Consider the following 19,077-nt stretch of genomic DNA (forward strand, 5'->3'; position numbering starts at 1 on the left):
TCTGGTGTTATTCTAATCAAGCTATTTGGATGATTATTTGGAACGTTTCCGGCATTATGCCAGCAGAAATTATACAGACCGCCAGTTAAATCGAAATTGTTATCAATTTGCAATGAGAATCGGAGAGAATATTTCGATTATATTGATACTAAATTCGATTTGTATTTGAAAACAATTATCTGTTAATCTATCTATAAATAATAAAGATCCACATAAAAGAAAAGCAATACGTACAATTATTTATATGTTGATATCCGGAAAGTAGAAATGAAATAAATAAAAACAAAAATTAAAAGAAAAACCTTTATTTTATCAAATTCCCGTTTTGTGTTAAAATGTCTATATTAGAAACTGTTAGGGAATAATTTGTCCAGATGTGAGTTATGCCAGACAACGTGTTCGACCAATTCGTTATTATAAGCTCGTCCTGAAAATTGAAAAAGGGAGGAAACGCGGTGGACGACCAATATTGCTAAGAACATCCGTGCACGGTCTATTGTTAGTTAAAATGGAAAGTCATTGTATAGAATATGCAGCAATTTTTGTATTCCTATTAAACTTAAAGAATTTCTTCGACACCAAAGTGAATAGAATAACTTTTGAATATTTTTCTAACTCAAATATCTGAATAATCACGATGAAGACAGTGGAATTGAAATAAATAAAATCTTGTAGCTCTATTTTGATCATATTAAACACTTCTTTCAATAACATATTCACAAATCCTTAAGAACCTGAAATTGAAGAAAAACATTCTCATAACGAAGTGGAAAATAGGATTTTACTTCGAATCAATTGATAAACGTGTAAGTACATGTTGAATAAAAGTCAGCCTTGTTTGAATAATTTTTTCAATTCTGGTTATCGTAGTTTTATTTTACTTTCAACATTGTAAGTTTTTAACTTTTAACTGAATTAGATGAGTTTTTGTTTAAATAACCGGAAATATTAATGTGTGTTTATCGTTTCCCGCTTTATTATTCTAAATGATTTGGAAAAGACGTAAGTGAAAATAATCCCAGGAAAACGGTCCTGCCTGTTATATGTATAGAATTCTTCACTTCTTGATAAATGATCTCCGAATTTCCCGTCGGTGTAGCCAACCATGAATAATGAATTGCCACATTTTCTGAACGTATTTTTGAACGTGTCAAGAATAGAATACCTGAGCGTACATTGTACAGAAAAATCATCTGTCGATTGATAAATGTTAGCACTAACCTTGATGTTTGCTTGTAGATCGACTGAATTCCAAATGTTTTCACCACGTTTTCTCTTAAACAGGTTCGGTACACACGGACCTTTATTGTTTATTTTCCGGACAATTTGCCATAAGGCCAAAAATAAGAAAGGCAGAATTTTCTTCATTGTTCAATATTAGAAAGCTTAATACTTGTGTTTACTTGTATCTGTAAAATTTATACAGACAATAATGAAATTGGTGTATAATATACTAAATTGAATCAATATTTATGGAATTCAATAAGAAAATGAGTATTACAATTAAAAGCTTCTTGCAAAAAAATGATTATTCTTTTTATAATCGATCCATCAGAAGTGTTAATTAATAAAATGGAAAGTCATGTTAAACGTCCCCAACTTTCCGAAGTTTTCCCTTTAGTGAGGAAAAACGAATTTTTTGCACGCTACCACCGCAATTCGACCGCGATTTACGCAGATAAAAATAATTCTTGCGTGTGATTTTTCAACAATTATTACCCAAAAGTAGGTTAATTTCAATCTGGCTTAATGGTGTACTTATCGATCACATTACTATGAGCACGCAAAATTAAATCATTATTCACATTTTGACACGTTTTCTTTGTCCTAAGTAAGAAGTTTGTTTGTTTACAATCAAGTTATATAAAAAGAAAACCAAATTTGTACTAATCAAATAAAAATTTAACATATATAAAAATCTTAAGTTGGTGTCTATATATAAATATATGTTACAGGAAAAGTGGATTCTCCGGTAAGAGTTGACTCTTCCTAGGTAAAGTCGACTCTTACTGGACTTTTTAGTAAAAGTTGATTAAAAGGGAAAAGTAATAAATTTTGAACAACATCTACTAGACAGAGTTGACTAGACCTAGGGAAAGTATACTCTTACTGCCTTGAGTTAGTAAAAGTTGACTTTTTGCAATGGGAAAACCGATTGGACCTTGGTAAAATCGACCTAACCTCACCTATAGATAACAAAATATTACTTTTCCGGTTTATCTTTGCCTTGATCAACATCTAAACTATGAATGAAAGAAAACAGATTCCGACTTGGTTTTTGGCTGTCCAATTAGCGTAAGATCGTTCAAATTCGGAGAATCACGACACACATTAGGTAGATAACTTTACAACTTTAAACTACTTCGTTTACTGGGCTATTAATGAAGTTTTATAACAAACTGCAACTAATTATTGAAATGTAAACACTTACTGAATCCTTGGTCGCTGTTATTAATAGCATCAAATAGACACGTGAACGGGAAGACAACGGTAAAGTCAGTAAACTACTAGAGCTGGAATAAACATAAACAAAACAAAAATATGCGCGCGCAGTTATATGAGAAGAGCAACATCTTGGAATAAACTTTTACTAAACCACAGTAGGTATACTTAACTCTTCCTAGGTAAAGTTGATCTGTTTATCCAACTTTTACTGAAACTTTTAGTAAGAGTTAACTCTTCCTAGGCAGAGTCAACTCTCTCAAACAATCTACTTTTCCTGTAACACATATACTGATCTGTAGCTATCAAAAAAACAGTTGACGACATATTATCTTTAAATTTACGACCTCTGTTAACTTATATACCTGTAAATTTTAATTATATCTTCTCCATACTATTTTTCACAATGATTTTCGTTCGTGCGTTTTTTTTTCGGAATATGTAGCTATACACTATGGGGCTGCTCGTCTTCATTAAAACGGCTCTGTAGCAACCTAACGCCAGCCGTCAAAGAGAAATACCTCTTCGTTAATATTAACTGTGTATATGTCTTAGTTGTTTATTTATATGAATATGAAGCTACGGTAAAATATGGAATCCCCGCGACTGCCATTTGCATCAGCTCGCCTCGAGGGAAACACTTGTCTTGTCGATATGGAAAACCTCTGTCTACCGTTTTGGCGTTGATGCTGAGTTATTGATTTGGGTAACTATATATAGATAAGATATGAGTAGGTAAATTCAATTTTTTCTTAAACAGCTGGATATAGCATAGAGTTTAGATGGATAATTATTTTTTTTAGACCAAAATATTCATATTCTTTTCAATTCTAAAATGTTTTCTATGGAAAACAATAATAAATGCTTAGATAATGCATTAAAAAGTTACTGATCCGAAAATTTGAAATAATTTTGGTTTATATTTCAATTTAGTACTAGAGATTTATTGGTTTTCACTTCAGTTATTTGAGTACTGATTCAGTGTCTTTTCTTTCTCTCTCTGTCGAATAAAAAAACAATATGTGATTGACCTTTCCAAATCTTTTTCGCTTTGAAATATATGATGATAGTAAATATTATCTACAGATAACGAAAGATGTACATATTCTAATGAAGACTGCATAAAATTATTATTGCGCTTTAAATTATGATATTCATATTCAATAAAGTACGTAACAACTTGACATTTGTTATCTATTTTAAACGTCATATTGCTCTTAATCAGAAGAGACGATTGTTATTTTTATGTTGGTAAAGTGTTGAAGCGAATAAACCAGACTTTTATTACCCCATTAAAGGATGTAATGATATTTTTTATGAAGAAATTTCTGGTGATAAAATAATAGATAAATTTTGTATGATGAAGCTACTGTTAGATTATCTCGACGCGTCAAGTACCTAGATTTTATGACTTGAATATATATCATATACACGTACGTGTATGAACAATTAAATTAAAATTGTGTCACATGCTGTTTTAATATAATATTCTGCATCCACTTTAATCTTTGCGAAAAATAGTTTTCTTACATTGGTAATTATATCTTCAATTTATTCGAAAACTGATGTATTAATTGTTGTGTCTATTATTGGGAGACATCGACATTTTATTCCATTTTGGCAAAATGATTATTTCGCTTCTTAATATACTTATATTGCGTGGCTATCGATCAATATCGACGTAATATATTAGGTATCTGGTAGAAAATAAAAAATAAATAAATCTTTTTTTCTAAAGTATCTATCAAAGTTAACGTCTATTCAGCTTAGCCCTCTCTCTACGAAATTCTCCTACACTATTCCCTAAGGATATTTATTATATATCGGCCGTAGGTTAACATCCTTCGCCGAATAAATCGTGGTCTTTACTTGTTATTTTTCAATGCAAAGACGTAACATATTTTTCCTCAACTAAGGGTACATAATTAAAATTTCTTTTTGTCACGTTTTAGAGTCCAAAACGTAAAATATTTTCTACTATTTGCTAAATAATCTCCATTTCACCGGAAAGAGTGACAATATTAATCTAAAGTGCAACCATAACAGGAAAACAAATGCTTTTCTTATTATTTTTATGACAGTACAAATTAGAAAATTTTTATTATCTCAATCTTTACGTGTAACCTATGCTGCTGTTATTCCCTTTGACCCTTTTTTATTTAGAGGATACTAAACCCCGACTTATCTTTTATTGAAAGCCGCAAATACTGAAAAGGATGTGTTACATGCTGGTGAAACTCTTGAAAATAGTTTATGATGTCATCAAATCGGAGTTTTCCGGTTTTTCGAGAAGGTAAGCTGTTTTATTTTGGTTGTTTCCATGTGTATGTGGGTTTTTATAATATTCACTCGAAATAATTGCAATTTTAGCATTTAGTTGAAGGTCTTTTTTATAATTATTTGATTGAACGTCTGTATTTATTTGAGAATTCTGGAAATGTATTTTATTGATGTTTTGTAGATTTTCGTTTACTTTTCTACGACCCCTTTTCGTTTTCTATTCATTCAACTCAAAGTTTATTATCTTTGTTTCCACTTGTATAATTTTCTATTTACATAAATCTGTACAACGAACAAGACGAAACGAGAGCACACGTATATCTTTATCAACATTCCTATTTTCAATATCTTTTAATTAGAAAATGTGGCGGTTTCGTCGAAAGATCTTCCACTAATTTAATTACTTATGTCTTCAGAGGGTGTCAACTCATTGAAATTGATTAAATTTGCTACAAAGCTTCGGCCCGATTTAACCGCAGCATAGCATTAAGGAACACGGGGATTTGTTTTTAATTTGTTTCACATCGAATTAAATATTTTTACGTAACTTCCGTTATATATGCAATAATTCTCTAATTAACCCATGTCAATGATATTTTTAGTATAATATAAAGTTACAGAATGTAAAAATTTGAATCTTCAGCTTTGAAAAGAGTAGAAATTTTCTAGTTATAAACCCATTCTGTGCTTAAACTTTGCAACTTTTAAATGGATGTCAATTAGTGAATTGTCTTGTTGCAATAAGTTTATGTAGTTTAAAACTTACTAACGATTCTCTTTAGATATAAAGTTGGTTTGTTTTACTTTGTATTATAATAAAATTAGTAGAATACGAAAGTTAATTTCCAGGACAAACCTTTGCAGATGAATTAATTTTTAATAGAGCGCTGTTAGTAGGATAAAACGTTTAACCTTTTCACTTTAGGATATCCCTAGTGTCTCAATTCATTTGTAACTACGACAACTATAAAAATGGAATATATACTTTGATTGACAAATTTCTCAAAATAAAAGATTCGAATCAACCATTAGATATAGCTCACTCTTCAATATTATTTTTCCTACGATACGTTTTTTTTTCTTCTTTCAACTAATTTGTTTTTTATTTTACCAACGCAATTTAAACAGAAATTGAAATATCCGCAATTTAGACGGTTTAATTTAATCTTTATTTGAGAATAAAAAAAGCCCGTAAATATTCATTTCAATATAGCTGAATACTGTTTGAAGAGGCTCGACTATTAAAACTTACTGGTAGAAATAAATTCAACCAACGCGTAACAGCAATACTTATACGAGTGGTTTTCGAGTTATTAAATCTTTTGTTCCCGGTTTGAATGATACTTAAAGAAAAGGAGATAATTATTCAACATCCCGTTGAGTTTAAAACTCTAGCGACTTCGGCAAATCCAAATTAATCCGATTCCGTTACATAAAACATAGCACTTCACCAACGTCGACGACGAAAAAAAATTAGATGAACGAGTAGATGCTGTAAGAGTTTGCACACAAAAAAAAATGTTTGAAATGAGTAAAATCGCATTGAATGATAACCAAACTTTCTTGTCAAGAGATATCTTCGAGGAAGTTGAAGGCAAAAATACGTAAAGTAAATAAACAACTTATACTGAATTAAAATTCATATTATTACTATTTATTGAATGTACAAACATCTATATTATATTCACGTGCTGGTCAGATATTCTTTATTCTTAATTAGTTTTGATTTTGGAAACCACACCTAAATAGAATCGCGTGCAATAAATTGGGCGTTCCTCCATTAGATGAGAAAATATAAACGCATACGTCATATTTAAAAATAAATGTCAGTGGAATCGTATCAAGCTGTTAAATAGAATAATCATTACTTTTTGTGGAGATAACGTTTCTGGATCCGTTGGTCATATTAATACCGATTACACTGCTTAATACTACACCAACTCTTACACACAATTAAACTGTCTGTGTCGAGTTTCGATAGCCAAATTATCCTTTTCACAAACTGTCTGTTTTTACTCAAAGGTATTTAGGTAATTACAAAACAAACATCGATTAATAACTTATTCCGTTCCATACCACAACTATAATCTATTATTAAATTGAACAGAACGTTCTAGATATTATTTATACAGACGAAGCTCTTGACAGTGATGTAATAAAGTAGTGTCCCACAATATCAGTAGTTTGCGTGTTTATATAACTCGAATATATATATATATATATATATATATATATATATATATATAGATTTGGATAAATTTAGGATAACAATATATCGGAATAATACGAGTCAAAATATTTATTTCAAATTACTTTTAGACTACATTAAAAGGAATATCTGCTAAAAGAAACAAAACCTCATTTTGGAGCAAATCCAGTACCAGACGTTTCACTTCCCAACTCTTAAATATTTTACGATGTAACATTTTTACAGGAAAATGAAAGCTTATGAACTTTTTTACGTCCTTATTTTCCCACGGCTTATTTACACTTTATGTTCTCATTTACACCAGACGGGACTTGGGAATAATATCAACGGGATAATGTAATCCGCTAATAAAAAGATAATTTACAAATAACCCGTCATTATTTTAGGTTTGAATTTGAGTCAATTTTTTTATCGGGTCTTTATGTATTTAAGCTTAAAAAAAATAACCTTTTTTTCTTCTCGTGGTTGTTACCTATATATTTCATTGTACTAGATACGGAATTGAAAACACTCCAACAACAGAGGCGTAAGCGGTTGGTTCTTAGAGTTTATGTGTATGTTGAGACATTCTACGCTAGGAGCAATGTAAACATTGGATTAAATTTCTAAGATACACCATGTTTAGTGTCTGCGTATTTGAATAGGAACATCAAATAATTTCTTTATGGCAAAATCAGTCCTTTACCGGTTACCTACTTAAGTGAATTGTATAAACTTCTATCTGTTATTGACTTATTGGCAGATGCGCTAAAAAACACGACTTTCGAGAATTTTTTCAAAACATTATTATAAAACAAACACAAGATTCCAATCAATTTGTACCATTTTATGGATAATTTATATGTATTACACCTATAATTTCGATTTATTTATCTAAATCCTAAAAGAGAAAAACGTATTCGGAAAAAATTGACATGGGATTAGGGCGTTTTTTATATATTTCGCTTTTGCGTTTGTGAAATAATCCATATTCCTAATTAATTTGCTAAATACCTTTACTGGTAGCAATTAACAACTTAGTTTCAGCGTAAACAATGTGTCGTGCGGTATTACTTATCTGTCGGCCTTAAAATATTTAGAGGTTCTCGCCTTTCTGACATATTACTTCCTATCACGGACGTAAGCGAATTTCGAAATATCTTTTTCAGACAAATTTCGTGCTAAAATCCATAACGGATGACTTGATTTTGTCCGGTTGTCGGTGAATAGAGACATAAATTTAAGAGCCCGGATAGAAAATGAGTCGGTAGAGAGCTATAACTATTGCAAAAACACGCGACTTGTCGAGAAACATACACTCCAATAGTGGTAGTTTCTTTGTTAGAGACATGTTGAATCGAATCGATTTTGTTAGGAAGCGACGCAAACATGTTTTGTTCTTAACATGTCAATTAAAACGTTTTAAAGTGTACAGTCATTTTTAACTCTAAAAATGAGGAAAAGACAATTATTTAATCTAGGAAAATATTTGAAAAGTTTAATAAAAATAAACTACACGTTTATTGATTTTAATCATGCGAAACAATTCTTTTTATAAAATAAAAAAATTTGGTACATAAGTTTCATCTGTAGATATAATTTTTGAATTCGTCTATGCATTATTATTTGAGTAAATGATCATAACTTTCTGTACGTAGATGTAATTTTTGAATAAAAATGTTTTATTCCAAATTTGACGCATTTGAATTAAAATTAATCGCCTCCCTTACATGTTTTATCACATTTTTTTCTCCCAATAACATTTTTTGTATTTCCATTAAACTTTTTCCTTTAGTTTCCGGTACAAAAAGAGAAATATATATCAATGAGATCAGCGAAAAAACGGCAAACGACCAGATACTGAAAGCGGTACCTAAATAAACGCTGATAAAAGGAAAAACTAAAGTAACTAAAAAATTTATAAGAGTCATACAAAACACGGTTATGGTACTTAAGAGTGGTTTAAAAGAAGGTGGAAATATTTCACCGCTAAGAGTCCATGGCAATGGACCAGCACCTATTTTATAAAATAAGATGTAAATCAAAATACTAGTGAAAGGTATCCAAAAGAAAAAATCTAAATTAAAATTACGTTCCAGAAGAAAAAAATAAAATCCTAGTATTGCAAGTGGAACGAATAAACCTAAATAGGATATAATCAATAAACGCTTTCTGCCCCATCTGTCGACAAACGTAGTACTAAAATATGTTCCTATCAGTTGTACTACACTTATGATAATTATAAAAATATCGCTGGAAACTGTAGAATTTTTAGATAAATCGAGAATAGTTTGTTGATAAGCGACTATCGCCGGATTACCTACTAAAGATTGTAACGACACCAATCCCAAAGAAATTAGTAGACACTTTTTCAAAATAGTCGATTTGAAAATAGTTTTTAACGATTGTTCTTTGGAAGATTCTTCACATATTGTAACAATTTCCAACAATTCCTTTTCTAAACTATCACGTCTTCCCCATTTCCGCAAAGTTGCTTTCGCTTTATCAGGTCTGCCGCGCATTACATAATCATACGGACTTTGTGGTACGAAATAACTAAAAGTAGTTAGAAATACGAAATAAATAATAATAGTCATGAAAGCTATGGTTCTAATAGTCACAAACGGTCCTACTATCAATACTAAAGTTTGTCCCGCAGTTAAAAGAACCGAATTTAACATACTGGTTCTACCTCTAACACGCGTCGGTGATATTTCTCCTACGAATGATGGTATCACCGAAAAAACGGAACCGGTGCCGATACCCAATAAAAATCTTGCAACGTAAAAATGTTTAACTTCAAACGCGAATATCAAAATTAAACTCGAAACTAATTGCGACAACGAGAAGATAATTAACGTGAACTTCTTTCCAAATGATTTACTGACTATACCAGTAAATAGTGGACCTATCAAAGAGCCCAGAGCGTGCAATGAAGTTATCCAAGATATTTCCTCCAAAGTCGCCTGTCTTCCTAGTGGATTATTATCCGGATCTGTTACACTTCTCAGTTTCGGTGTACAAGGAGAAGACCACGAATAACCAATTCCAGCAATCAGTGCCATTAGATTAACTAGAAATAAATTTCATGGATTAGATTAAAGTATATTTTTTCTATCGTTATTACTTTATTTTGAAATTATAATATTTTTAAATTATGAAGAATCAATTTGTCAAAAGTTACCTGATATTGATGACAAAAACACTTTGAGGTCATTGCTAACCATGTTTAACAAAGAGGTTGCCAAATTACGTTTCAGACAATACTTTTGTGTATAAATAGCGAGTAATAATATCATTTTGAGGTAAAAATAATAAAGAAATTAAATATTTAGTTAATTTATAACATTGAGAAGACTAAACAAGGAATTAATTCATTTCAAGTTTTTAGATATACGAAATATTTTCAAGATAAACTATGTCACACATTTATCATATATTATTAATATATTATATTCAGGTGAATATTTGATTATGTAGATAGAAAACATTTGAAACAAAAAAAACTCAAAGCTTTTTTTAAATAAAAATTTGAAAACTTACAAAAATGTGTATATATAGTTGATAATAAAAAATGAGACAATAAAAGTGTGAAGGAAGCAACTTTCCACACGGGATCCGATTAATATTAAACACGTCGGCTCTATTTTTTCCCTTTCTCAGCGATTTCTAACATCCAACATCCAATATTCTGATTGATGACTAGCGTGGTTCTTGTTTAATAAAATACGCCATCCCCAAGAATTATACATTGAATACTGAAAATATGTCAAGAATCATCTTTATCTTTTCCATTCCCCTAACCTTTAAGCCCAACTTGTCGCTTATCGAATTTCTGGTTCGTTGTGAATTTTAAAGTCTTATTGAGGATTTCAATACCAACGGCGTCGATGGAACCCTTTCAAAAATTATATTTTTAACTTCTTTATACTTTGAACAAATTGTATTTAAGTCACTACATCTTTAGATTAAACAAAAACCGACTTGAATAATTTTAGTAAACAACCAATTATAAACTATACAGATATGTTATTTTTAACTGTACGATATTTTGACTATACAATCGTTAAATGAAAATTTTCAAAGCAAATCTCTGTCTGTTTTTCTTCTAAGAAAAAATATTGATTATTCAAATTCCCGTAAGGAAGCAAAGTTGTGATAATTAGAAATAAGCTAATTTCGAGACATTTGTTGAGTCGAGCTTCCAGTTGTAATAACAATGTCTCCTACCCATTAAAATATAAATTAGTAATCCTACGATTTCAAAGTTCTATCGCCTTCCTAAGATAATAAATCGGAGAAGTATATGGAACTTTCTATTAGTGCTCTTAAAATAATAAGAGGTTCGAAAAATTATTCGTACAGACTTTCAGTAAAAAATTCAATTCAATTTGAATGTTGCCTCTCAATCTCGAACTAGTTTCATAGGTAATATCAAAGATTCACATTAAGATTAAGTCACATTGATTGTGGTAAGTATTTATAAAATGATTATTAGTCACTTTTTATAAACAACAATATTTAATTAAGCCGTAGAATAATTTCAGTTTTTGAATGCGACAAAACAATCAAGGTAAACATCTGATAATTTACGTACGGTATTTAATATTTCCATGTCTATACTTACAGACATAATCCTAGTATTATAAATATAATTGTGAGATTTCATTTACTTTACGTAATACATTCCAATTGATTAAGCTGCTTTCCAAATACAAGAAAAGTCTCAATTATCTTAAAACTGTCTTATATTATAAAATTCAAATGAAATTACATATAATTCGATGAAAAGATTTCCTAAAATAATTCATCTTTCATCTTCCACGTTAAAGTATTGTGAAGCGATATGTATTTCTTGTTATTGTCTTTGGATTCAAACAATCAAACCGGTGTTGACGTTGGGTACGTTTGATAAATTTGTGATGAAAATTATACATCGACTACAAAATAGATTTTCATATGAAAACAAAACATTACCATTTCCCTGATCCTTGTAGATGTAAGGAAATCAGTTCTCGTGTGAATCGAACTGAGCACACTACTCAACAGTTCTCATCTCTATTAGTATAATCCAGCATACTAAGTGGGAAAACTTAATTGTTCACGAGGAGCACCACGGAATGTCAAATACCTCATGAATAAAATTAAAGGAACAATATTGCTAGATATCCATGAGAATATTCAACAAACTTTAGGTAAAGATAAGCGGAAGATAAAAATTGTGGTCAATTAGAAACTAAGCGGAACGGTGGGATTATGCTGATACAAGATATTGCCTAGAATTAATTAATAATCTTTTGTCAAGTTTCACAATAGTAGATTTTTTTTGTTAATAAAGAGAATTAATGCGGAAAAAACGGTATTTTATAATTTTCTCTTTCAATTAGATAATATGCTCTACAAAAGATAGGAATCTCTTTGTTACTTTTTTGTTAAAGGGTATGTAAAAACTACTACATTTCATTATATTGTCGATGCTTGCCAATTATTATTTATATTCTTTTTATCTAAAATCAATTTTGAGAGATACCGCAAATTTTCAAGTCATTAAATTTGAGAAAATGTACCAAATACCTTTTATCGAACGTAAATACCAAAATCTTTTATCACAATGTTTATTGAGGTAATTAAATGAATTGCGAGGCTCAAAGTTTGAGCTTAGTAGTAGACAATTTCGATTGCTTTGAAAAACAAATAGAGAATTCAATTTTATTATATTAAAATGGAATGTCACTCGACGATCACAACGTCATTAATTAGGGCGAGGAGACCATATCCCTTCTAATAACGGATATCATTAGAGGAACAATAGAAACAATAGAATCTCATTGTCTTCTAATCTAAACTTACAAGGATTAACTAGTAATTGAGGTTTAGTGCCTCGATAACTCACTGTTATCTCTCTGATGGGCATTACGTTACGATCAACATGAGAGACGATTCGATGTGCTACCACCGTACCCATTTCAATGGATTCCTACGATTTATTATTTATGATTTTAGTGTGATCCGAAATATGGGGCCAGATCGATTATAACAGATCAATTTGTGGTATATACTCTCAATTAATAAATACGAGGATGAGTATATAATTAATAACAACATAATAAACAATTATTTGTATGTAATTAATGACCGAGGACAGAAAATATCACTTTATAATAATAACAGGAGAAAGTTACAAAGATATTTACCTTAGAATATTATATATAGATTACAGGTGTTGTGATTATTCTACATAGAAGGTGTAAACGATTAAAATTAGCGGTATTTATTGTATTTTGGAATCTTCTATTGGTTGAAATGAGATAGATTCTTCTTACCAACAATCGGTGTATCCCTATCAATTTTCCTGTATATTTTTGGAAAATTAGAAGTTTTCGTAAATCACCTGTCTTGTCATTTGTCTTTATTCCTTCTCCGATAAATGATAAACATGATACAAATCATCTCTTATTTACTGTCATTGTTATTAAAATACCTCACCATTTTTCACGAGTTAGAATATATACAAAAAATGCAATACTTCCAGCAATGATAACAATTAAAACTGTTAAAGTTGCACAATGCTGTGCAGAATGTCCGACAATTAGTCGTCTTGTCGTTTGGGATACGCTTATGGAATCGCCCATATACAAACAATGAAAAGTAGTTACTTATAAATATTTCATATTAAATAGCTTTTTTCTCGGTAACTTCTATCAGCTTCTAATCGTATTTCATTTTTTTGCACTTAAAAAATGTGTTTTATTGATGATTTTTGACACATGGAAACATGAAGTTTATGTCATAATACTTTTGTGAATACGCCCGGTAAAAATAAATGGATTCCTTTCTTATCAACTGAAATTATGACATCTCCACTAATATCATAAATTTTTGTCGAAAATGCGAGTTTTGGTTAACGTACTAGTCTATGAAATCATTGTTGCATAATTCTATGAAATATCCCATTATAAATAGTAACGACAGGTTATTATATTTTTTTTATAGTGATAAATTGATACACGAAACGCTTAGTATATTTCGTCCTATAAACTAACACACTTTTTTGCGATTCGGGATTTATTTTCTCGTATGAAATATTCTATTTTCACCACTAGTTGCACAAAATTCTATTGTGAAAAGTAGTTCGATATCGAAATTTTCGCTATTTGTAGCGTAGTGTTTTTACTTATTTATCATTACGATACCACCGCTATAAAATAGGTGACAAATCTAAAATAAACATTTTTATACGTGCTACTCTTCATAATTCTCTGTCAAAAAAGTTGTAGAGTTATTATTGTAGTGTCTTTGAACATCGTGGAAATTTTCGCAGACTTTCGATATCGTCTGCGTCTGCTTCCATTATTCATAGCCCACTAGACGCGAAAAAGAACTCAAAACTCATACTTCATTTGTCAAATGGAAAGTCGGTAGAGATATAACAGGGGCGGCTTATCAAAATAAGAAAAACATCATCATCAATATTTTAAATATGAGAAAATAAAAAAGATTTACAAAAACAATTTCCAGATTCTCAAAATCGTCAAAATTTCATTCATGAACTATTAAAAGAATTTGAAATAATATACTTTTTACGAAATTTTTTCTAAAAAATTAGCAAGTTCTTAATATCACAAAAGAAATAAAAATATTTCGAACGGTGGTCTTATATATAATTTTCAGTGTTGGTTTAAGTTTTTTTTCTATATTAGAAAAACAAACTAATATCCCGTAGATATTTAGAATCCGATGATAAGAACGGCTCTGTGTTAGAAACGCAGAAAATGAAGCGGCACCTTCGACCAATAATAAGGAACACCTCGAAAAATGGAAAAGGTTTATTGTTATATGACCCGAAACTTAAATTTGAAAAGTTGTTAACTCATAAATTGTGTTGGACTTGCAGAATTTTCCTTAAATTGCTTCTGACGTACAGTAAAAACAAGAAAACTTTGTAATAGGTAGATGGAGAACGGAAAAATATTCAAATTCAGGAAAATCTTTATTGATTTGAAGCTCGACAAGTTTTCGGTTTCCTTGAAATAAATAATTGATTTTAATAGATAGATATGAGGCTTAATATATTTTTCATTTTCAATAAAATACTTACACTAAGATATTGGAGTTTAAAAAAATAACTTTTCTAAGCTGGAATATTATTGACAAGTTTGGTAGTTTGAAAAATATTTATTCGTATCAATATTTGCTTCGTTTTTTCTTTTTTTCTTAAACGTATTTCAACACAAATACTGAATACGTATATTAACTTTGGTTTTATGAACCATTGTCACCTTAATCTGATCGCTTTTCAAAAGTTAGAACGATCATCCGAAGTGAGTGACGTCCCCTGTCTTATATAAATTTAAATCATATTCGCTACGACACGTTGTATACGATATTTTCTCTCCAGGTGAAATCACTGTTAGATACGAAAGTCAAGGAAAGCTAAAATAAAAAAAGACCGACAGTAGTACGTAGTGAAAAAAAGATTTAAAACAGCTTGTGAATAAATAACTTACGTAGAACCAAATTATGTATCAAGAAACTATTGAAATTTGGCATTTAAATATACGAATATATTTAAAATATAATAGACAAAGATGAGAAATGAAAAAATTACAACTTTCAAGTTGCTATAAATAATTTTCTCCGTGTACTTTAAATATTTTTTTATTGCGAAAATTACGTTAGCTGGCGCTGTTGGAATAGTTCTTGCAAAATAGATAATCTACATTTCGTATATACATTAGACTTTCATCATTAATATTCATAGTATTAGTGACTACGAGCGGATATTAAATAATGGAATGGTCTCCGTGGAATATACTGTCAGATAGATCATTAGTCCTTATTTTCCAATTCGATCTTTATGAATCCCATCGCTTTTGTCTCGAAGGGCTACGTATCAAGGATCAACACAGCTCAGTATTATCGAGAGTTTGCTATTTCATAGGCTTAGTGTCACTTAAATTGACAGCAAAATAGTCGAAAATTTTATTTATTTGTGAGTCGTGACTACTAAACAGTCTAACCGGTACGTTATTCTCAAATAATCTCCGTTATTAATTTTTTCTTATGTAGAAACTAATTAACTATTTAATAGTTAATTATATAATGTTTCTTTTTATCTCATGATGAGATTGAACTTATTTATTTATCTATTTATTATTAAAAGTGAAAAAAACTTGTATGAATCATTAAGAAAGATGAGAAATAAAATTTCGGTTTGGGAAAAAATGTTAATTTACTCTATAAATCTATCAGAAAGAGAAATTTCTTCATCTACTTTCGTAGATAGACACATTGATGATATTTCGATTAAATCCGATGGGTCGTATTCACAGTTACGGATATCGAGCAATCCGAAAAGATATATCTGGCAATCAGATACAGCTTGTCTTTACTTGTTACTTTTATTACCTTGTCATAGATGTCACAGTTTGTGAAAATTGCCACAAATAAATCAAACAGTATGTCGTATTTTTATTTTCTTTCGAAGCCGTATATTTATCAAATATATAAAAAGAAAAACGAAATGAGGAAAGTGTCAGAATATAATTTAAGACGTAGAAAACGTTTTTATATTGTGTATTTTGATTTGCAAACAAAGGGATTTTAAAACTGTATGGATCAAACTTTGACATTACGGCAACGTTAAAAATTTAAAAAGGTATCGCGTCAAAATACAAGTCGACTATTTTGCTTCGTTTGTAGAGGTGCTATAATTTTTAACCGTTTAGTTTGTAGTATGTATACATGTACTTTCGTTATTTTAGCTTCATAATTTCTCCGGGGTATAGTGCTGAAACAATCTGCGACTTGGCCCACCATTTGTCATTTTACAATCCTGCTCGGCTTTTGGGAAACGATACATAAACATGTATATTCAAGCTTTTGCAGGCAACTTTAAAGCTCCCGTTTATTATATAAAAACATCATTATATTATGAAGTTATAAATTAGTTTAGATAAAAGAGACAAAAACATTGAAATGAATTGATCGAAAAAATCGAATGTTATTTCGACAACATTGAAAATGGTGTACAGTATTTAGTTTCAAATTATTTTAAATTCATCATTTATTCCAATTTTTTCAAATAGAAATATTAAATTGTGACTTATTAGATACAATTCGCGGTACCTTCATAATATGGTTGTTCCAAAATATGGGATATACCAACCCCATCAATAGACGAGACTGTGAGAGGTCGGCGAGAGAGGCTAATAACTTAATTTATAAACGGAAATAAAGCGGATTGTCTATTCATTACCATGTGGATTGTGTCACAATAAATATATACACCCTTAATTAACAAATCAAACAATACCGACAGCACAAAGTTGTCGCATTTGCGTTTAATGGTTTATTTAATTTAATGAGTTTGATAGAACAAATATTCTCGTTAAAACTTTAAGCTTAAATAAGATATTAAGTACACTACTAAAATAGGTTACAAATGACGGTGTTGAATGAAAGCCCTGGACCATCCAGGATTCTCTTGAATTGAAATAAACAAGATGGTAGAGAAAAAAAAAAAGATAAAACCTAATCAAATACGATAAAAGAGTACCTAAATAAATTTAATAAAAAAGAGTTGGCATTAATATTAAACTCAACCAGGTATTACAGAGAATATAGATACAAATTTTCTTACCACATCGTTATAAATTCTAAGTTTTCTTAGATATGAAGATATTATCGATGCTTTTCCTTATAAAACGATTTGCCTTTTGTGGTTATAATACGTACCATCTTTTCATACGAATATATTTTCTTTGAGACATTTTTTCAAATAGAAGCGATCATATGTATAAGATGTTAAACAATTTGATTTGTCGAAAATTTATACTACCAACTAAAAATTACTTATTGGATCATTTCACGTTCGTATTTGTCATTTAACTTACAATACGATAGTGTTTAAAAAGAAATAACTCGTATAATGTAATAATTGTTATATTTTAGATGTTATTTAGTTTAAATATGTCTGAACATTTTTAATAGTGTACAACAATTGCTAGAAGGACTAAACTAATTTGCATACCATATGAATGTAATTATCTGCGATATGTTACGAGTGACTTGGGATGTTAAGGACTTGAATTAATACGTGAATACTTTGAATATTAACTTTTGTAGAGCCTGATCTGGTCAAAATAATAAAAATATTTAGGAATCTACACCCAATCATTGAATAGAAAATCTAAAATAATATTTTATTCTAAAATAATTGTTTCATTATCAAATAGTAAAAGTAACTTCAAACTGTCGAACGTGATTACTTTCCATGGATTGGAAATAACTAATTGGATAACTAATTAATTAATTTCACATTGGTATAAAGCCAAAGTTATGCTTTTGCTATATCAAGCTTATTTTAAAATTGTTTCAAGTATGAATACATATACGCGCAGAGAGAGATACAAGTCTGGATAATTTTATTGATATATTGTACTATAGTTGGTTATAATATTGCTCTTCATAATTCGATATAATTAACATTTTCATCGGTACTTTTAGCGAAATAATTGTTGGGTCTTACCCGCCGGAGTAAGTCCGATGCGACTTTTTTATCCTATCAAAAGTAAAAAAAGAAAATATCAACATTTATTAAATATTTAAAAGATAAATCTCTCTAGGTTATAGAAATACTTGGATGGTTGTAAAAAGCATTGATTGAAATTTGTTTTATTAGATTTTTATTTATAGAAAAATATTTTTTTTAATAACGTTATATATATTTAATCATCGGTATTTTGATCTATATGAACCAGAAAAGGAAAAATAGCTGGAACAAACATAATATATATTGAAACGGATTGAGTTATTGGCCGAATAAATAAAATGGAATGTTATCTCAACTCGACATTCTTATGAAAAGGTGATGTATTAATTTTTTTTATTTTGGACATTAAAGAAAAGTTATTTTGTTATTGTTTATTTATCTTAAGGTGCTTGAAATTTTAATCAAATTAGTTATAAGACGTGTAAGATATTTACCGATTCTTTTTGGGATGAGAATTGGCTTGGTGGGTTTGAGGATACCTAAATGCTAAATTGCAGTGGTTTACATTTACAAATTGCTCATTTATACATTTATACAATTCTGCGATAGAAAAAATGACATATTTAACAATTTTTATATTCAATACGAAATATTAACTGTTGCTACTATTAGG

At 29.6% G+C, this 19,077-nt stretch overlaps 1 protein-coding gene across 1 annotated transcript; it reads right to left on the reverse strand.

Moving 5' to 3' along the window:
- Positions 1 to 8,381: 8,381 nt before the first annotated feature.
- On the reverse strand, positions 8,382 to 10,220 carry LOC130446543 (facilitated trehalose transporter Tret1-2 homolog). Its single transcript, XM_056782863.1, has 2 exons — positions 10,095 to 10,220; positions 8,382 to 9,983 (listed from the first exon to the last, which is right to left on the reverse strand). Exons 1-2 carry the CDS (start codon positions 10,207 to 10,209, stop codon positions 8,593 to 8,595), a joined length of 1,506 nt encoding a protein of 501 aa, XP_056638841.1. The 5' UTR covers positions 10,210 to 10,220; the 3' UTR covers positions 8,382 to 8,592.
- Positions 10,221 to 19,077: the final 8,857 nt, after the last annotated feature.

Source organism: Diorhabda sublineata, chromosome 7, assembly GCF_026230105.1.
Source record: "Diorhabda sublineata isolate icDioSubl1.1 chromosome 7, icDioSubl1.1, whole genome shotgun sequence".
NCBI lineage: Eukaryota > Metazoa > Arthropoda > Insecta > Coleoptera > Chrysomelidae > Diorhabda > Diorhabda sublineata.